The following is a 21,685-nucleotide window of genomic DNA, read 5'->3' as shown; positions in this document are numbered from 1 at the left end:
TTTTGTAAGTATGCAAACGTGTAGGCATTGATCGAAATTCACGAATATCACTCAATCATTTTCAACTGCTCTTTTCACATTTTTGCATTTCACTTTCAATATTTTCTCTTTTTTTCTCCTATGACTTACATTACTCATTTACATTAACACTAAATGCTTAAAAAAGCACAGTTGATAAAACAATTTATCCTTTTTCGAACATTAATTAAAGATTAAAGCATTAATGTTGAAAGTGTTGCTTTGATATACAACGCCATAAAATAAAAATCTAAAATTGTCAAAAAACCTTAGATTTTTCATGTTGATATCATTTCTATGTCGAGGAATACATAATGTAATTGATATCTTAGTCTGATTGCAAGATTAACGGCAGTATACGTCTCAATTCTGGAGTATGAAATGAGGATCTTTATTTAGCAATTTTGGCTTTGTTGATCACAAAATGACCGTCATAAGATTCAGCTTAAGATTGTAGTTGCGTATCGTACAAAGAAGACGAAAGAAAAATATTTGTTCTCTTATATGCCGTAGTGCATCAGCGTTACATGTACATATACATTGTACAATACGATAGTTAAAAAAAGTAGTGTACGGTAGTTCCGCTATATCGTGACGCATTTTGGATTATTTTTAGAAATTTCGTTGCTTCGTACAAAGCACAACATCAAAGTAATGAAGATACACTTCCGTAACGATCATAAATATATATATGTATAGTATATATAATTTTGTATATGTGTATATATATATATATCATACTTTATTATATGCAAAAGGAGCATAACTTAGGCTGTACGAAACAAGCTCAGAGATGCTTTTACGAGTATTTCCTTCGAGTTTTCGCTGGCTTAAAACGAAATCGAAACCGATCCTGGAAACTGGCAGAAATAAATTGTACTTAGAAACATTTTTCAATGAAAGGGAGTATATATCAAGCGAGCGGAGAGTTTATTTGTGTTAACTGACGTAACGATCAATGTGAGATTTTATAAAAATATGCGACACGTGGATCAATGGTTCATGGTACGGAAACTATTTAGCATCGCGCACGAGGCCTCGATTTAGTTTCAAGCCTCGTCGTGTCTTATTGTTAGACAAAGCATAGACGATAAGTTGCCTTGAGATTTAATTTAATTTTTCATTTTGCACCTCCGGAAGCTGCTTGGTCTATCCCGGTCCGTCGTTTCCGGCCGGACGCCAATTCTACCGGCGGTATGAGTTGTGCTTAACATTATACTTTGATTGCCGGGAACGAGCGTTTCCCGGCCGATTGTCACGAAGAGAAGTTGCATAAAGCACTTGGACAGTCACAAAGTTCCCAAAAGATTCGCGAGATTATGCATTTGCATGCGGGCAGACGTGAGATGACGATTGCGCGCGAACAAGGCACTGCAAAGCAACGTGGATTGGTCGGTGAAAATCAATACGTTTTAATGCCGAGTTAAACAATGAATTAAATAAATAAAGGATATCGAATCGTGACACAATATGGCCAAAATCATCTTTTGAACAAGTCACACTTGCTGCGCGTTTCATTTTTCCAAATATCGATTATAAGCTGAAGAATGAGGATTTCATCAATTAAAGATCTTTTTAAGTAAAATAAAAAATTGATTGCGGAAAGTTATCTTAATTGAAATTTGGAGATGTTTTAGCAATGTCAAGGATACAATCATGTAATGTGCGACCCTCTGATCAATATCGTTTTATACAAGAATTTGAGTTTGTGTTGGAGTCGCTGTTGAAACTTGAAGCTCAGTTACATAAAACAGACTCACTCGAACGTTTCCGCATAGAATAGACTTCACGGAGACGATATGACAGATGGCTCGATCCACAATCGTCCTCTCATAGTCGTGCAGCCGCAATCCGGCCCTTATTGACTGAGACTCGACCCAGTTACCACCCATCAATGATGCGATATAACTCGCTGGAGGATATTAATGCGAGTCGCTGAAGGATATTTTAGCGAGTTCGCTCAACTTGGAGATGTATTGGGGAAAGCAATGTACCGGAAATGCTGTTTTTCTCGGCGATACTTCGAATGTACGCATTTGCATTCGTTATAGAAATGAATACTTCAGACCAAGTGCACTCGTCGGGATTTCATTCCGACGAGTGCGCATTTGTTAACTCGCGCGTATAATTATTTTGCAAGAAACAGACTTGGCTATATATTCGTAGCAAATACACGTATGTATCTAGCAACGTTTCTTAAATGTCGTATTTTACGCGTTTTTGTCGAAACTTTTCTCGACGTCAGATCTAATTTATGCGCATTCGTCACAACGCAGAGTCACCATGTAAATCATTATTTGATCCGAGAACTGCACACGCAAGTGCGTATAATTTACTTCGCCCATTCTTGATCCAATAAATCATCATTACCAACAGTATCGATAACGCTACCGTGTTTCTCGTTGTGATTCTCACATTTCTTTCCCTAGCGTCATCCTTCCTCGCTGGAACTTTGTATTAAATACCAGAGTACACACATTGCGTTACGCAGTAAAGACAACAAGACATTGTATATAAAATCATTTCTACACCCTGGCTGGTTAGCCTTAGACTCAAGCGTATCGCGGTGTTCGGTTGTCACACGTGCAATTCCATTCATACTTCATTCATGCACCAATCTCATGATTTACAGAACCAACGATCACTCGGGTTTGACGTGGATTTGAATCGCGGAGGTAACGTCACACAGCATCCAATGTCTCCTGGATTGTCTTCTTTTTCAAGAGAAGCAAGTCCAGATCTTTGCTCAGGCCTCGTCAGGCGTTACCGCTGAACGTGTCGCTGGTACCCAGACGATTGTCATCCTGCGTCGATTCAGGATACCGGCTGGGTTCCAGCAGCCAACCTCACGTCTTGGCGAACTTGTAGACCACACCGAACACCAGCACGCTCACCAGCATCAGCACCAGCGCGGTCACCACCTTGGCGAACGCGTTCATCCCGCTTTCGGTGTGCTGCTGAGGTCTTCTGGTTGGCATGCTTTGTTTGGAGGCGAGACCGCGTGCCAGGGCAGGAAATGCCAGGCTCTGGGTGAAGGTCAGCTTGTGCAGGGACTCCGATAGGGAATACGGGCCCACAGATCCACGGGCCGCAGCTCTCAGCAGGGCGTATTCCAGATCCAGAGCATCGAACATGCTGTACCTGCTGATGGAAGTATAGTAATTACTCTTTGCTGAAACTAGATGTATTATAAATATTTTAATTAATTACTTCACTATATTATGTTTTTGCGCAGGAGATCTATAGTACATTTAATAATATTTAAAAGGTATTTACCAACATAAATTTCCTTGTTTCGTACGAGATGATATTTATGTTTATGAATTCAAAATATTTTTATGTATATTAATTTATTTATACGTCGAATACTACTTTATTATTTCATTATGCGCACTGTGGTATAATTAATATTATTACCTGTGCTGTAATTGCTTGACTCAGTCAGTTATATTGTACGAACGAGCAGACTCTCAGCGAGAGTTTCTGTAAAAGCTCTTTCACGAAGAGCTATTTCTCTTTACGAGTACTTTAGAAACGAGTGCAACAATTCTGGCGTGATTTCTCACTTTGAGATCAAAGTACGCGCGGCGGTACGATGAAGGAAAGCATGAAAGTGGGCTTTTATCGAGACAATCCAATGTCCTGGCCTCGCGCAAGGTCCTGCGTGCTCACTCGCGAGATTACGAGTTCGCGGGTTGAAAAAGGAGCGAAATTGGGACGCGGTCGAGCTCAGCCGGGGAGGAAACGATTTCCTTGAGATCCTCGTTGAAGAAAGAGCCATTCGGTATTTGCGGCAAGAACATGTACAAGTGCGAGCAATTCCGGCGTACTTACACGTGTACGCGGTGTGTCGACACTGGTGTGACGTACGTGTATTTGCATCGTGTCAGGGTCGTCCCTTGACACGAGTCAAGACCGACTTCGACACTGAGCGCGTATCGCACGATGGATTATTCCAGCCGTACGGATCTCCGGGACCTTGCCTGCCTCGTGCACACGCGGCCAAGGATAAGGTCGCCTTCGCGGCAGCAAATACGCAATATTTTGCGAATGCGCGGGAAAGGGAGGTAAACCAATTGGGAGTTGTTACTCGTCAAACTTGTCGCGACTTATCAAGGTTCTAGATTCAGCGACGACAGCTCTTGCGATGCTGATGCCACTAATCCTGAATCTACTATACTTGCGACGCTGAAAGATCAGTTATTCATCCGCCAGCTGAAGATAATAAGTGATGCGGTTAAATGAACTACCTGCTGCTGCGTCTCCTGTCCTGGGAATTCATCGACACGATCGCCGAGCTTGGCATCGATCGTAGGCTGCTGGTGGTCGAGCTGGTAGGACTCGGTGGTCGGTCCTCCTGATCCTCGTCCACGGACGTTCTGTCCGGTGACGGTGGGCTCTTTAATCCAGTGCTATGGTGGTTGTGATGAAGGTAGGACAGTTGCAGCCGCGCGTGATCCGGATGCAGCAGGCTGGCGCGTCGCGATTGCTGCGGCGTCGTCGCCGGACTGTTGCACGTAGCACCGCATGGCGACGGCGATGCCTTTAACATGGTTTTGTAAAAGTTATGATATTTTAAATATCGTCATTGGTTTGACAAAAATAAAAGACGAGGTGAATTTCAAAGACACACTCTAGTATTTATATCTTATAAATCGAAATGCATTTATGATATTTATATTTTAAATATCATATTTTATCTGATAATATTTCAGATGTCGGATTGTTCATCGGAGTGTTAATAAAACAAGAAGAAAAGTTTAGTAAAAGCCTAATCTACTGCGCTATGCAAGACGAATCTCAAAGACACACCTACTCTTGTATTCATATCTTATAAATAGAAATGCAAAGTACAACGTGTCGCAGCAGCCAGATTTGCTTAATTTATGCAAATGAACGAAGAAATACTGGTTTCATTAAAGTTTTACCTGAATGGACTCGATGCCGCTGTCGTTGACGCTTTCCTGCACGTCTGGGAACAGAAAGGCTTGAGCCTGTCCGTTGCTCTCGGCTCTGGGCGACTCGCTGGGCCATACTTGAAGAAGAGGAAGGCCGCGCGTCTCGTTGCACACTTCGGCGACAACAACGTTGTTCGGTCCCCCAGCATTGAGGCACAATTGGCCCAGCTCTCTCAGTGGCTTCTGCTAAACGACATTTAGTTCTTAATCATTTGAAAGTTTCGCATTCGTTATTTTTTCGTGAAAAAATGGGAACCTCTTTTCTGATTTCGCGTAAATTATAATTCGCGCGAAGGTTGTCATGCCTTGATCGAGTACGTTTTGGAGTATAAATATCGACAAAGCGATATTTAAATATTGCTGGTGGTAGTATGCTTTTTCATTTGTGTACTGACCTTGAAATATTATAAGACTCATATTGCGCGACACGGACGACAGCTCTTGGTCACTTTCTGTTAGTCAATGACATTCGATAACAAATAACGCTGGTGGAAATGGAAACTTTGTAATGTCGTCGCGGCACGAGACAAACGTTTTCTCTTGCGCCGCATGAAAGAGTGATCCTTCACGACGGAATATTAGCACGTGAAATATTGAAAAGAAATATTTTTAGCCACGGTCGCGTTTCAAGAGATTAATCGATGAGATATCCACTTGTTTCGCTGTCGAGTTTTATTTCCAATCTCGATTAAACAAAATGCGCTTAAACAAAATGGTAGGGAAATAGTTTGCGCGTTTTCTAGGAAAATAGAAAAATCAAACGTTCAATTTGGCTTTGATACTGGATGTATTGTGATGTTACGCAAACAAAAGCGCAGGCTTAATAATTACCTTTGCCAAGCGGTGACAAATCGAAAGCAGTGATCACGAAATAACGTGCTCGTGTCTACATATCGATCATTTGTAATCTCACAGACTATCTTTGACGTCATACCAGTGATGATTACAATTTTCGTGGTGTGTAACTAATTATAACTAAAGTACTGAAGTCTCGACAAACTTCGAAGAATCCCTTATTTGTTTGTTTTTTCTTTATTACTACTCTAAATTAACTAAATTAAGATCGTAATTAACGGATTAGATTCTAAGTATAAGTCCCATAATATCGCGCGAGTATGAAATATTGGCAAGTAACACGCGATGTCTAATCTCTCATTTCTCCAAAGTAAAATCCGATGCTTGCATGCGTACTCTCGAGTTAACGAGACTGCTCCTCGTTTTACAATCTCAAATTAATATATGCCGGAATTGAAATAATTAATGTACATTAAGCAATCCGCATAAAGGAAAGAGAATATCATACATGCAGATCACGAGTAACGTCCATTTTTAAGCTCCAGCATAATATCGATCATCTGCTGCTTTATTCAATCCTGCACGTGTATCCCAGTTTCGATTATGTATTTTGTATTACATAAGCTGCGTTAGCACCTATAATTAAGGTTTACCGAAAGCTTATTAAAGCACAATCTTCCAAAAGCATCTTTCCATAATTTCTTAATGAATTATTATTTATGCCCTTGCTCATGTCTCACCTTCGGCCTTTCCGCACGTCAACCGGCCGATTCGTCGCAAGGGCTCGCTATCTGTCGATCGAGCGATGTGATTTCATTAAGTCTGCGACAGTGGACAGTGGATAATAATAATACACGTTCTAAAGTTCAAAATGTAGTCGTGCGAGAGTCGCAGCCACGCAGGGAGGACGCGCGTCCAATGACGAGGCCTCAGCCGAGGGATGAACGGTTAGTTGGTTGGTTTCCGGTGCGACGAGCTCGCAAAGGTCGCCCCGTTGTACAAAAAAACGTCGGGAAAAACCGACGCGACGACCGCAGAAGCAATATGACAGATCGATAAAACGCGAGCGAAAGGAAGTGCGCTGCTGAAAAAAACGCGCTGCTCGTCGCAACCCTCGGATCCATATCCCTAATCCCCATTTTTCTACAGAATATTTTTGCATAACATGTACATAATGTATACATGTAATGTATACACGCGTACCGATGAACGTGTGTATCAATTTTCCGAATAATCGATGCTTCTTCAACAGGAATGCATTGATGTATCATCGATCTCTATGCTGCAGCAAGAGAATATTGACAAAAGATTTCTTTATAAACGCGTAACATTTAAATGTGAAATGTAAATGAAAATTTTTAATATTAATACGAAACGGAGTATTAATATTCGATACGTGCGCACGTTGCACTCTCTGTTTACTCAGTTTTACTGTCACGTAGCAGCAAAATTGAATATTACACGTGCAAGATGTATGTATGGCTGGTCGCCGATAAAGGCAGCTGGAAAATGCGATCAAGAAGTGCTCAGGAGAGAAAGACCGATGGATATTTTGAAATGTCTGCTTGCCTTTGTGAAAAACATCTCTAAAGGATATCATTTAGAATGCTTCCCCTGTCAAGTGAAAAAAAGGTCGATTCGAGGGAGCAAAGGTAACGCGAAGGGATGGTCAAAGAAGAGTACGGAACAGATCGATAATGCGTGAGCAGGAAGTGGTAGCGGTAATGGCTAAGGGTCATGTCGGAAATATCGTTGAGGAGCCGAAACTAGACACAACATTTATAATTATCGCTCCGTGCACATAAAGAGCAGATAATCACGGATTAAATAAAAATGTTGCAAAATGTTAGAAATCCAGCGTGTGTTGTTTGGTGCATTTTTGCGCGTTACCTCTCGCTATTCTTTAACGTTCGCGCACAAATATACCCATCAAAGAATTTTTTTATCGCCGCGCAATGAATCCTAGTCACGCTAAAGGTCGTAGCGAGGGGAATGCACGGTGCCGCAATGTAAAATTAGATCGATAATGCAAAGGTTCTTTTTAAAGTGCAAACTCGTTTCCGTTGTTGTAAAAAGCGTGCAACGCGAGGCCTTTCTCCCTCCCCTTGCGCGGATCGCGAAAATAGTCGCTACCATGACTAAATATGATGAATCCGACAGGAAAAGTGATTATTTGTTTCTCTCTTTTTGGTACGATTTGTGTGTCACGTCACGATGAATCCAATGACGATGGCAATTCGATCTCTCAGAATTGGCTAATACGCAGGAAAAGAGAGAGATATCAGGCCATTATGCGCGATGATGTCGCGAATAATCGCGATATTACTTCATACTTTGCCAGTTCGCCGGCACAATTTCGTGTTGGACACACGCGTAAATGTCTGTTCTTTTTTTCGTGGGACTTCCGCCAAATGGTAGCTGCGCGTTACGCGAAACGCGAGTCTGGCGACGGTCCAAATTGACCACCGAAAAACCCTTGCAATGGGGAGAGCGCGGATGGCTCGAATGCGCACAGTAATACCTATAAAGAGATAACGTCTCCGAGCTACGCCATTCCTTTCATCTTCGCTTTGATTAATTCGGAGTCAACGTGGAGCCGAGAAGTCTGTAGTCGTAGTTGCGACTACTGCGGGAAGGATACGCAGATCTCCCTCGGGATATCCCTTCGTGCCTGCGTTCTCGAAATCTGACGTTTAAAGTTGACGATTCTTGCATGAGTTCGCGAACTTTAAAAGACACTCGCGACGTCGAATCGAACAATCTTGCCAAGAAGTTTAGCGCAAATTGCATCGTGTGCTTGCTCTACAAATTCTCTTTGAATCTCGCAAGCTCGCTGGATTACTTCTCTCTATTATATTATTTAAACCAGCAACCGTGAAATGTGCCCCTACACGTGCAGCAATAAAATTCCATGCCCCACGCGATTCCCGATGCGCGATTAGTCGTTCCGTTTCGCCTTGCAATGCCTTGCAATGCCTGTACAAAATTGATACGTACACGAAATCACAAGCCTTCATTGAAAAATATTGTGAACGTCGCGTGCGTGCCAGCAAACGTTATTAATTACTGATTATATGGCTTCTATTTTCCATTGCTGATACGATTAAACGTTTTGCATAACAAAGTGATTAAAATCATAATGCAACGTATACCTCTTGATCATTTTTAAAACGTGAAAAATACGTGAGAAAAATGTGTTCATTAAAAGTAAATTACGAAAGTAGCTAATCGATTAGATATGCAAGAGTATGATCGTTAATAATATTAAGATAAGGCACCGATACACATAACAATATAAAGAGACACGTTCACATTCGTGACCGTGACTAAGATCTCGTCTTCCTGTCTGGCCTTGGCACAAGACGATCGATGAAGAAAAGAAAAAAACGTGGAGATCGTTTTCCTGGCACAATGCCTGCCTCGACTAAATGAAAAGACCCTTGCCCGGAGTTATGTTTTCACGCACATCTATTGCGTATATTTTCAACTGAACTGAACTGAACTGAACGGTCATTTCGTGCATTTTTAACAAATTAATCTATTTATTACAATGAAAGTAAATTTAATCATAAAACAGATATGTTATAAAATTAAAAGTCACATAAATTATAAAATCAGAAAAAATAATTTTGCAATTTAGTAGCCTTATAATTTTACATTTATTTAGTTACTAATTTATTTTTTGACTAATTATAAAGGCTTTAAAAAAATGAATGAATAAAGGGAAACTGAGAGAAAAAATGAAAGATAAAATAAGGTAAAACGATACATGTTTCATATAAAACAAGTCGGCCCTTCAAGTTCCTTCGATCGTTTTAGGGCGACTCATTCGTTCGTAAACTGAATCCAACAAGTTTTCATAGCGGCCATCTCCGCATTATCTAATTCAATTTACACGGATCGTGAATACGCTTCAGAAGCGTGCGCAATAAAACTAAAAGATGAAATGTAGCGAAGTAAAGTCATTTGAAGAATACGTGCCAGGGACAAAAAAGTGAGCGACGCGACGTATAAAAAAAATAAAATACAGTTAGACTACCGAGAAAATAATACACTATAAAATTTTTACATAAAATGACAATTTCTTTTATTTCTTTCATTTTCAATTATCGTGCCCGTACACCTCCAATGATATCAACTATTTACTATATAATGGTTGATGGATTATCGATCGCCCAAGACAGTTCAGACGTCCAAGCCACCTGTATGCTTCACACAGTCGATTTTCGTTAAGGGACGTGACAAACAGACTCTCGAGCAAAGAAACATTAACAAATTGATTTACGCGATATCGTGAACGATCTACATACCACCGTTTACTTTCGCTTCAGCGATAATCCAACGAATATAATTCCACCGCACATAATTCGATCATTTAAGAAACCAACTCACCCCCTTAAGTAATGACTTTAATGAATTTGCTTCTCGACGAAACAAAATGCCTACACAAAGTGCCTACTACCTGCCCTTTGCTTCTCTCGTAACTTATGATCGTATCGCAATTATTTTCAGGATCGAGAAAGAGGGAGCGACGAAGGGTAAAAGTAAAAGTTTTCCTCGAGTTACTTCAACGGCGCGGTTATATGTTCTTGTCAATCGGATACGGAGCAAACGGGAGCAAACGACAACGGATCGAGGGGTCCCTACCTGCATGCTCCTGATCGCATGGCAGGAGATCCCGGCACGATCCTCCGAGGTGCCCGTTTACTTGGTCCAGGATTACGGGCTCACGCGTACGGTCTCCCCGAGGTTCGAACTGCGACTGGATCCGGCCGCACGCGCGGCAGGACCGTGTGCTTTCGCCCCGCGGGGATCGCCAGTGGTCCGGCAGCCCCGCAAGAAGGGGTAGAAAGCCAGGTGGTAAGCGCCACGAGGAGGCGGCGGGGGTTGTTTTCGCTGTGCCAGTCGAGGGTGAGAGTGGTGGTGGACCGTTATCCGGTGAGTGCGCGGGGTGATGAGCCGCATCGGGTAGGTAACTAGATGGATGAGTGAACACGCAGGTTTAAACGGTTGGGACGTGAATTTTCCTCGAAAGCGAAACAAAAAAAAAGAAGGTGGCGAACGCATTGTCCCATTTCGGTTGTTTATTATTTCATTTTATTCGATAATTAAACGGTTGAATGCATAAATGGACCCCTGTGCCGTATCTTTATCAGTTTCATTTTCGGAATGGACTTTTCTTTATATGTGGCACATCCGAATATGCATGATCGCGGAATATTCTGCCGTTTGCTATTCGAATCGTTCGTATTTTGAAAGGAAGTGGAGCTGAGATATGTATACGTACATTAAATTATCCAAATGTTATCTCAAACATTATATTGAAAGTTAATATTTAATTAGATAAATTAAAAGACATAATTATCTTGCAATAACTTTCGAATGAATTATGTTTGTATTATCAGATTTCCAAAGATGGTTCACATATATGGTAAAAAATCTGTTTTATTTTTGTTTTTAATCTGCTAAGTGAATTCGTTATTTTCCTTGTTGCAGCAGTGTGTGGTTTAATAAGTTTCATTAATTGTTAGTCTGTAATCACTCTTCTTTTGCGATTACATTCCGCCAATTAAACTAATTGCGTATCTTGTAACAGGGAAATCCAGGAACATGAGGATATAAATAATTCATCAACGGCTGTTTTGTGGAGTATTCCTCTCAGACAAGGAATGTACATATTGGGTCATTAAGTATGAAACTTTACAAATAGAACATAAACTTTTGCATTTTTTGGCACATGGACATGATTTATTTTCAATCGAAGTATGCGCCCATGTTATCTACACACTTCTGCCATTTTAGTGGTAGTTGGTCTATGCCTCTACTATAGAAGCCAGGAGTACGGGAATCGATGAAGTCGCGGAAGGCTGTTTCGACTGCCTGTTGAGAATTGAAGAATTTTCCCACCAACAAGTTGTCCAAATTCCGGAAAAAGTGATAGTCGGTAGGTGATAGATCTGGTGAATATGGTGGATGACGGAGAGTTTCCAATTCCAACTCCCGTAGCTTTGCCACGGTCAGTCGTGCAGTGTGCGGTCGAGCATTATCATGCAACAGGATTGGCATTGACCGATTGACCAATTTCGGTTGTTTAATAGCAAGTTGTTGCATCATTTCGTCCAGTTGCTTGCAATATACTTCAGCCGTTATCGATGTACCAGGTTTCATAAAGTTGTAGTAGATAACACCTGACCTGGACCACCAAACAATCACCATAAGCTTCTTTTGTGTAATGTTGGGTTTCGCGTGATGTCTCGGTGGTTCATCAGCGTTCAACCACTGATGTGAGCGTTTACGATTGTCGTAGAGTATCCACTTTTCATCGCAGGTCACAATTCAATTCAAAAAAGATTCATTTTTGTGACGGGAAAGCAAAGAAAGTGAAGCCTCTAGACGTTGCGCCTACTGCGCATCAGTCAATTCGTGCGGGACCCATTTGTCCAACTTCTTTATCTTACCAATTGCAGCTAAATGAACCAATATGGTGGGTATGGAAACATTGAATATCGATGCCAATTCACGTGTACTTTGAGATGGATCGGACTCTACTACGGCTCTCAAGTGATCATTATCCACCTTCGTCTTTGGTCTTCCACGTGGCTCATTAGCGAGGCTGAAATCTCCATCTCTGAAGTTTTTGAACCAATTGCCCACCGTTGCTTTAGTAGTTGAACCTTCACCAAATACAGCGTTGATATTACGAGCTGTCTCCGACACTGTGGTTCCACGGCGGAACTCATATTCATAAATCACACGAATTTTGGACTTTTCCATAGTTCTATAAAAAAGAATCCACCAATAAAACTAATGAAGATATTTGAAGAAACAAATATGACATTTGAAGAGCGAACATACATCTATCACACTAACCTAACCTGATACTGACGTCTGGCGCCAAATTTGAGATAACAAATGTTAAAGATGGGGCTTTTACATTTGTAAAGTTTCATACTTAATGACCCAATATATTCACTTAGATTTTATAATAAATATATATATATATACACATATAAATATAAATTTTCCAATAATTATTTACAACCAAACTTGAACCGTAATTCACCGAGATTATTTTATCCTCTGACGAAATTTGATATAAAAGATGTCTCACGCTTTTTTTAAGAAATATATATATATATCAAATTACATATCGGTATTATATATAAACAATAAGAATGGATATAAATAACGAGATTGTGAGCCGGACTTAATTGGAATTTCAAATAAAGTACGAAAAAGAAAAGATAGCATTGTTTCCAATCGTGAAGATGTGAGTCTGCTGGGAGTGAAGAGGGTTGAAGAAGAAAATATAAGTCACATCAGTTCATGCTTTATGTAGGATAAAATGGGAAGCTCATATTCTTGTACGATCGAATAAAAAGAGAGGCAAATATTGCAACATAAGCAGAAATGTGGATCAGAAAGGATAAAAGAATAATCAGAAACGAGATCAATGGATGACAACAAAAGCGCTAGCAAAACTAGCTAGTATCCGGGTAAAATATAACAAAACATCAAGGATCTTCAGAATCTGAGACGCGTTTGAAGCATCTCTTGACTCGAATGCCAGCATGTATTTCACATCCTGATAAATGGTGACAACTGCACGAATAATCGTAAATGTTGTTCCTGTTTATCCCTGTGGTCGCCGTTTTTTCGCGTTCTGCGACCACTGTTGCAAATGTGACGAAACGCGGGCAGTCATGGCGGCGTCCAGAGGTGGAATATGCAGCAGGAAATATGAAAACGATAATGGAATATGCTATAGCTACAGAGGCACGAAGGATACGAGTATGTGGCGTAATGTGTCATCCGGGTAGACGGACAGACAGATTTAATTTATTATACCATAGAAAAGAGAGAAGATCGCTCTTGTACTTGGCAAGAGATATCTGGAGAAAAGTATTCCAAGTAGTAAAGTGATGTGAGAAGATGATATAATGATGTCATTATGCTACTTGGAATACTTTTCTCCAAATATATCTTGTCAAGTGCAAAAAGGGTCTTCTCTCTTTTTTGACCTACCTGGATGACACATTACACATACGTCATTATGTCGTTTCTTATGTCACTTTGCTACATTATAAAGAAAAGAAATATAGAGAAAAGAGGATATCGCGCCATCAAGTATTATTGTCGAGAGTGGGGATGATGAAACTGAACTGAATTGAAGAGGAATTATTGAGGAGAAACGTGATCGTATTACTTTGAGAGGAAAGAAAAATGCAGGAAGGACAGGACAGACAGAGAAAGAAGAAAAGAAAAAGATAGAGACAGAGAGAAGGAGAACGGTGGAATAAAATGAAAAGAATACGGGGCAGTAATGCGAATTTTAAAAGAAAGATTTCTCGAGATTGTTCGGCAACAAATGCTCGCGGGACGAGACTATTCGAAGGATGCAATAAGTCGAGATATGGCGCAGATGAAAAGTTTAAATAAAAGAGGGAGAGTGCAGAATTGACGGATGGACGCAAGCATGCGATCCCATACATGAAGAACAAGCTCGATCCCTTTTTTCTTTCCCTTGAAAAGACACTAATTATTTCTACGATTAGACTGCTCCGAAACGTCATATTTGCGCGTACCATTATACGTTACAGATGAAATGATCGTTTTGCTTCGGCGTACCCGGGAATACTCGGAAGATTAGTGCATCGACAGCTTGTGCAGCGCACACAGGACGACTACGATAGAACATAATTCCCTATCGGTGCCCCGATTTCCTAGTCCATCGACTTCCATAACCGGTGCACCCCCGAGGTCGCCAGACTATCGGCGATGATGCAGCTATCTGATCAGATGCGCGGCCGGTAGCAGGTGCAGCGAGATAAATCATGTCGCGGGAACATAGGTAAGACGAGGATGGGACGTGGCCGCGCGAGGGTCGACGAGGACGCGACGCCGGCGCGGCAGGAACCCCCTAGGTCAAGGTCATCATCGGCCACGCAGGGGTGCGCGCAGACCATACGTTACGGTCCTGGGAATCCCGTTCCTAACGCCGACGGCGAACCAGCCTCGGACAGGACGATCTTTCCGACTCTTTCCTCTTTATCCCCCTGAAATCGATATGCCTACCTACGTATGCTCAACATCCCCGTCCGACCGGACCGTCCGCAGATGCAGGCAAAACGGGCCGCGGATCCTGATGCACCGCATGCAATGCGCAATATTGCGAGGTAATAATTTCAAGTTTGTGCACGCACCGCTCTCGTTGCGTACGATCATATTACGGTGACAAATTGTCCGTCCGACAATTTTTTATGCAAAAAAAGGATCTGGCTTCATCACTTGATACAGCGCGGTATAACAATCTCAGGCAAAATTGAGAAGATTGACCTTTTTGCGGAGGATATGCCATATAAATTGTGAGCCGAGAGGCCTCCGATACAGACACATCGGTGAACGATCGGTGGCGTAACGCGCATTACATTACGGTGATCGATACGATACGCGAGTCCTTCGAGATCAATCCATATCCGGTAAATTGAATACCGGCGAGGAGCTTATTTAGTCTCCAGGACGATCTAAAAATTGACAGTCAAGGTCGCGCTACCGGAACGGGAATGACGGGGATGAAGTACCTCGGGGGTGTATTTGCAAAATCGTGCATCGTTTATCGAAGCGCTCGATCGATCATCCACGGATATATGATAAATATAGCGCTCTCGCTTGATTACATGCGATTCATCCGTCTTGAAAGTGGTGGACGCTCCGTCTCGCGAATCCTGTTAAAAATCTAACCGATCGTCTCTTTTGTCCTTTTTTCCAACGCGCGATGTATTATCGTCCGCTCGTGCTTTACTCCCCTCGAAAGAAAAAACGCGTGTTTCCTTTTATTGGATTATCCCTTGACTCAATTTGAGCATGGCTTAATGCAACGATCGATGAAGCCTTCGCGATGAATACGTGGCGACGAGAGGAATTGCGCCGTTACACGCTGCGACGAAAGGCAGAATGAAGCGGAAATTTCGCGCTTAGACGAGAGAGGATTTAGCGAGGCCATTTGGTCAACTGTGCGAACAAGCTGCATACTGCCGAGATATGCACATGAGGTCTCACGTCGTAAAACGGAGCGCGAACTCTTGAATATTCAACGGAGTACGTAATACTCTTAGAGGATTTCTATTTTCATCTGCCTCAATTGCAGGGGGTGTAAATAACCCCCGCCTTGAAGCTGCTGTTTCAAGGTAGGTACGATTGCCAAGGTGCTTTCGGAGTGTCCTTTTAAACACCCTTGCACACATTACGGCAACGAGGGGGAGAATAAGAAGCAAACGTACCGCGCAACCCCTCTGAATTTGCGTAAGCAAAATTTCGTCGGAGGGGGTTGTTTACTCAGCGCGCCTCTATATTACTCGCGTTCCGCGCTTTGTGCATACGCATACGCTAACCGGCGATCGATGAGTTTGGCCGCGACGCGACATTATCACAAACCGCATGGCGGTTATTCATGCATTATATGAATATTGCAGGACCGCGCTCGCGCTATCGCTCGCGGTCTCCGAGGAATTGGGAATTTCATAAAGTTCCGTTGTTCCGCTGCATCACGCGACACGTCATGCACCCACCGCCGCGCCGTCTGGCACTTTCGTGCTCGCTTTGATTAATTCAGCCTCCGCTTTGACAATATCGCGTGCCCATGCACCTCGACTCGTGCGCACGTGTACCTTCGTGTTTGTACGTGTGCAGTTGATGTATGCAGCAACGCAAATCGACGCGCAATACTCGACAAGATCGAGGAAGTGTCGAGCGGAGGAAAAGAAAGATTTCCATCAAAATAACAAAAAGTCGGTGGAAATAAAATTTTTTTTTAATTGGTAAAAACTCTCGAATGCAGTCTGTTTTAGAGAGATCGCGGTGATCGATTCAGGGTGGCAGCAGTTGTTCGTCAGAGTCTCCCGTACCGGCACACGATTATACGCGATCTCTCGATCACTTCTCCCCATCGATCTCGCGGATTGCATTTCATCTATATTTCATGAGAGTCATTCGTCAGCAGGAGTGGCTATTAAATCGCCCACTGGATCGGGCGTTTTGTGATAAATCCGCGGGAATTAATCGCGTCCGGTATCAGACGCTCTATCCGTAAGTCGGAAGCGATCAGTCAGGATCGAGGAGGATCGTATGATCGACGATCGAGGATTGATCGCCGGCACTGGATATGCTGGATCAACGAGAGATGGAGCCGCCGGTATGGCGAGCGATCTTACACGATACCTGTAGAAACGCAACAGCGGCGATCGGCGATGCTTTGGCCGCGGGCAGAGAAAGCTCTCCGCCTCGAAGGCTTCGAAGGTGCTTAGCCGTTGCCTCGTCTTCTTTCCTTTCACCGCCATGGCATATGTCACGTCAGGGCCGCACCGATCCGAAAGACCACCGCCTTTTCGCAACGTCGGCGATAAGGGAGCAACGGGGATCTTGCCCAAGAACCGCTCCCACCTTGCCCAAGAGAGAATCGGCGCGCGACACTGAAAAACATACACCCTCAGAAAGGATTTCTGATAACGAGACGAAAAATATTCTTGACTAATTTAATCGTATTACAAGTATAAAAAATATGAAAATAAAACAATTTTTAATTTAAATCAGTAATTTCTATTCTTCTCTCTCGAATTAAATAAGATTGTCTTACTGTCTTGAGACAAGAGTAACATTTATGCTTATATATTCTTGTATGTAGAATAATTTGATATTAGCGCCACTTTATAGTAGGCTTTGTCGATGTCGACGCATCATTTTCTCACAGTCGCTCGTCGACTCGGCGCTTCTGCGTCCTTTATTCCGATAAAACGGCCAATATTTATGTGTTGCAATCAAAAATCGGGAAAGTGTTTCTGTGTATTTCCGTGTTTCTGTTAGATATGGAAGATATGGAAATGTAAGTAAGTATATACAATATACTTACTTGAGAAATAAGATTCGAGATAAGACATTTCCATATCTTTTAATATTTCTTGTAGAGTATTGCACTTATTCATTGTAAATAACAGAAACACTTTCCCGATTTTCGATTGCAACACATAAATATTGGCCGTTTTGTGCAGATTCTACAAATTCTCTTAGAAGAATAGAACAAGATGTCTTTTAGATCTCACAATATTCTTAAATCAAGAATATTTTTAACTTGCTACAAATTTTTATCTAAATCCTTCTGAGAAAATTAATGAGATAGCACTAAGATTATTTTAATCTAGATTTTAGAATTTTCTATTCAAGATTAAAATATGTTTCTTTTCAATAATAAATATGATTGTCGCTATAGCGATCTTATTTTATGATAGATTAAAAAGTAATAGCATTAAGTCCACAAATCTTTTCTGTGGGTGTAGATTTCCGTCGAATAAAGGTCTCCCCGTTGTTGTATCTGCAATCGATTCCCTAGAAGAGTTACTTCATTTTTCACATTTGTGATAATACAATCGGAGAATCTTAAGAATCACCGCGAGTGGTTTTCCGCAATCGTATATTCTCTTCACAGAGAGATCAGGAAGATTGTAAGATATTACCGTCGAACGTGAAATTACGCATTCTAAAGTATTCTACTTACGGAGGACTAAATTACATGCAATCACTACTCCGTGCAGTATATCTCAATGATTCCTTCAATGATTACCCTGCTCCGCGCCATTATCATCGACATTTCGTTCCACCGTTTTTCCGCCGACGCTATCGACGACTCCGCTAATCGCGTCGATTATCGCGCGCGCCTCGCTTCGCGGCAAATTAATTTGCAGCCGACGTACGCGAGAATGATTACCATCGATCTCGCGAATTTTTCTCGTTCGGACGTACCGGCAATCCTGTCCGCCAACGCGATTGGCTCGACGCCAATCCGGATGGATAGCCTTAGCGATTATCGGCGATCGACATCCTGCGAAGCGTTTCCACGCTTCAGCCTCAAAGCGGATAGACGAATCGTGATGGAACAGCTTTCTAAGCGCAGCACGGCGAAGCGATGCGTCGCAATCGCGCTCCGTTCGGCGATCGCAATTACGTGAATCATCGTCGTCACTCAGAGGCGCCGCCGAGCCGGGAAAACGTAACTTGTTCTTCGATCGGAGTTCTTCGCTTCGAACGCATCCTCTAGCACTTCCTGCTCTCGTGAGCGATCAGCCGGTCGAGACCGGCTGATGCCGACGCGAATCCAGGCCGAGGAAGTTGCACACAGGACGCGTTCTCGTGACGACGATCTAGCAAAGCATCCTGCATCGAGCGGCAAGATCGCCGACGCGATGAACTCTACGTGGTCGATCGCTGCTAACGGATGATCGTACGCGGCGATCGTACAAGATCGATCAAGACAAGATCACCGTTAGGCCGCCGTAATCGGACGTGGTGGTGACAACATTTCGATTCTTTCGCTCCGTCAGACGTTTAGATGGGCGAAATGGCATTTCTTGCAGCGGCAGTCGCCGATTTTATACCAGGCAAAGGGCAAATTCCTGGCGCGTACGTGCGTGCGATCGACCACGCATCGCGCAGAAACGCGCGACCGTGCGGTCGGCACGGCGAAACGAAAAGGAGAAGCGGCAAACGGTATTATCAAACGGTCACCGGTACTCGGGCAGGAGTTTAATGGTCGTTACACTAACCGCGCGTTAGCACGAGACGTACTTTCTAGCGGTTTCGAGTTCGCCGCCGAGTGAGCATTGTGCACCGCGATTGCGCCATATGGAGAGGCGTGCGATACTCAATTGCGCTGCTGAAAATGCGAAACGCCGCGAAATCCAGATACGCCGCGCTTTTGTGCGCGCGGCAGGCGGAAATCCGCGAGCGTAGGTCAATCCGCTCGACACGCGAAAGCAATTGTCGCTTTGTTACGTCGAAACCTCACTGAAAGCGAACGCAAGAAAGATGCATGGGTCTCTATCTACGGCGATACCGATCTACACGTGTTCGCGAATCACGCCGATCGCCAGGCGCACGCGAGTCGGAGGCGCGTGCACGACCGCGTATATCGCGATCGTAGAATTCACAGCCGGCAAAGGGTACGCTCTTGCGCGAGCGCGTGTGACTTCACCGTGGTTTCCCGGGGAGTCATCGATTCGTGAGGAAAAGGGGGGTCCATCGTTAGGATCCGTCGATTAGATTTGCGAACCGTGGCCTGGCATTTAGCTCGGGCGGCGCGCGAGTGTCGGCGACGATGGCGCAATAATAAGCGTGTGCAGAGATCGCGCGGGCCCGTCCAAAATGCCAGGCGAGCTCTCGCTCTTTCTTTCTCTCCGTTTTTTTTCTCGTCTCTCTTGCTCTGACATTTGAGAAAAAAAATAAGAGATCAGATCGGGACGACGCCTGCGGGGAATCTTGGCGCCGCGTCGCGCGGTATTGTGCGGGCGGCGCCGCCTCGCACAGCCACCCTCTCTCCCTTTCTTTCTCTCTCTCTCTCTTTCTCGAGAGAGAAACGATTGTGTCACGGAGATAACTGAGATATTTCGATATTTGATCCGTCATTAACAGGCGCGACAACACGACCGGTATGTCCGTACTCGGCTGCGAACGAGACTGCGTCCACGATCGTTTCACTTTCGAACGCGCGTCGTGGACGTTCCGCAACTGCAGATCCACAACGATGATGATGGCGATGATGGGCATCGTGCGGCGCGACGCAACGTTTGCTTGCAGCGTTCGTTTAAGTAAAGTAATATGCGAGAAAAAGAAGCAACAGGGGGGATGACGGACGAATATTTAATCGCTTCATTTCTCGGCGTTATGTAAAAATCTTAGGTCATCGTAGAAAGCTGGTGCGCGCACGCGCTCGCGCGATGCAGGCGAATTTTCGCGGCTAACGATCGAGTTCTAATGATCCGAACGATATAAACAAATATTACGTAAACCGTTTGATCGCTTAGCGATAACGTTAATAATATCGTTCGCGAAACTTTCCAGCAATTACGCTCGGAGGCGTCTCATTTTCTACTCGACTTTCATACTCGGCTCCCGGGGCGATCCGCCGGATAGTCGGACGTAATTTCTCCGGGCCGAGACATTTCGCGACGGATACGAGGTATTTTACGACGTCGCCGAGAGCGCCGATAGGACCCGTAACTGTTCACGACGTTGTAATCCCGATACGCGCGATTTCGAAGCAAACTCGACTCGAATCACCGAATTACCACAACGTATCGTCCTTACGACTTAATGGGAATTCCAGCGGAACTTTGGGCTGTACTTTCGAGACAACCGCTGCAACTTAAAGCCGATAAACTAGGAAGCGTTTAACAATCGCCGGTTAAAGCTGCAGGGTGGAAAGCAAGTATCATCATTATTTTTACGATTGCTTTCTTCGAAGATGACATTCTTTGCAATCTCGACGTTCCGATTGCATCTTTGAGTCGCCTGGCCCGATCAAGGATCACGTCGCTATTCGCTTCCCTTGATCTTACTTACGTGATCTTACCGAAACGTTAATTTATTAAAGGGGGTCGTTATTCTCCCGACCTTGACAAGCTTACGTCATTACTACCTCCCATCACTTTCTCGACTTGTCAGCGTAAACCTCCTCCAAAATGCCAACATCGCTCGCATATCCTCAGAAATTTGAAAAATATTCACGGTTTGCTCGCGGGAGGATATTAAAGCTGGAAACTTAATGCGTAACGTAGATATTCGTTATCTCCGTCGACAGAGTCGTCGCGATTTGTTAATCTTATGAGTTTTGAAGCATTTCGCGCGCAAGGAAATACGCGCGGATGTACTCAACAACGCATTATTGCAAAGAAGTTTACGTACCATCGCGAAACGTAATTTACGTACTCTCGGTTGACGATGATAAAGATGAAGTCAACGGAACGTGCATGCTGACTTGGCGTAGGAATTTTCTGCGAAAGCACTTAAAAGTAGAAGATACGTCGTCGCGGATGATTTAAGTTCCTAGGTCGAGGTCGTACGCTTCTCGAACCTATCGCTGACATTAG

The 21,685-nt window shown here is 43.3% G+C and overlaps 1 protein-coding gene across 3 annotated transcripts; it reads right to left on the bottom strand.

The window, feature by feature from the left end:
* Positions 1-375: 375 nt before the first annotated feature.
* On the bottom strand, positions 376-10,564 carry LOC105275630. 3 transcript variants are annotated; one of them, XM_011332598.3, is made up of 4 exons: positions 10,419-10,564; positions 4,947-5,162; positions 4,269-4,561; positions 376-3,159 (listed from the first exon to the last, which is right to left on the bottom strand). In XM_011332598.3, exons 1-4 carry the CDS (start codon positions 10,422-10,424, stop codon positions 2,865-2,867), a joined length of 810 nt encoding a protein of 269 aa, XP_011330900.1. In that variant the 5' UTR covers positions 10,425-10,564; the 3' UTR covers positions 376-2,864. The 3 variants fall into 3 exon arrangements, with proteins under 3 accessions (XP_011330900.1, XP_011330898.1, XP_011330899.1); XM_011332596.3 differs by having other exon boundaries at positions 376-3,162; positions 10,419-10,563; XM_011332597.3 differs by having other exon boundaries at positions 376-3,162; positions 4,947-5,159; positions 10,419-10,563.
* Positions 10,565-21,685: the final 11,121 nt, after the last annotated feature.

Source organism: Ooceraea biroi, chromosome 8, assembly GCF_003672135.1.
Source record: "Ooceraea biroi isolate clonal line C1 chromosome 8, Obir_v5.4, whole genome shotgun sequence".
Classification (NCBI taxonomy): Eukaryota; Metazoa; Arthropoda; class Insecta; order Hymenoptera; family Formicidae; genus Ooceraea; species Ooceraea biroi.
This window is presented reverse-complemented; position numbering and strand designations above follow the sequence as displayed.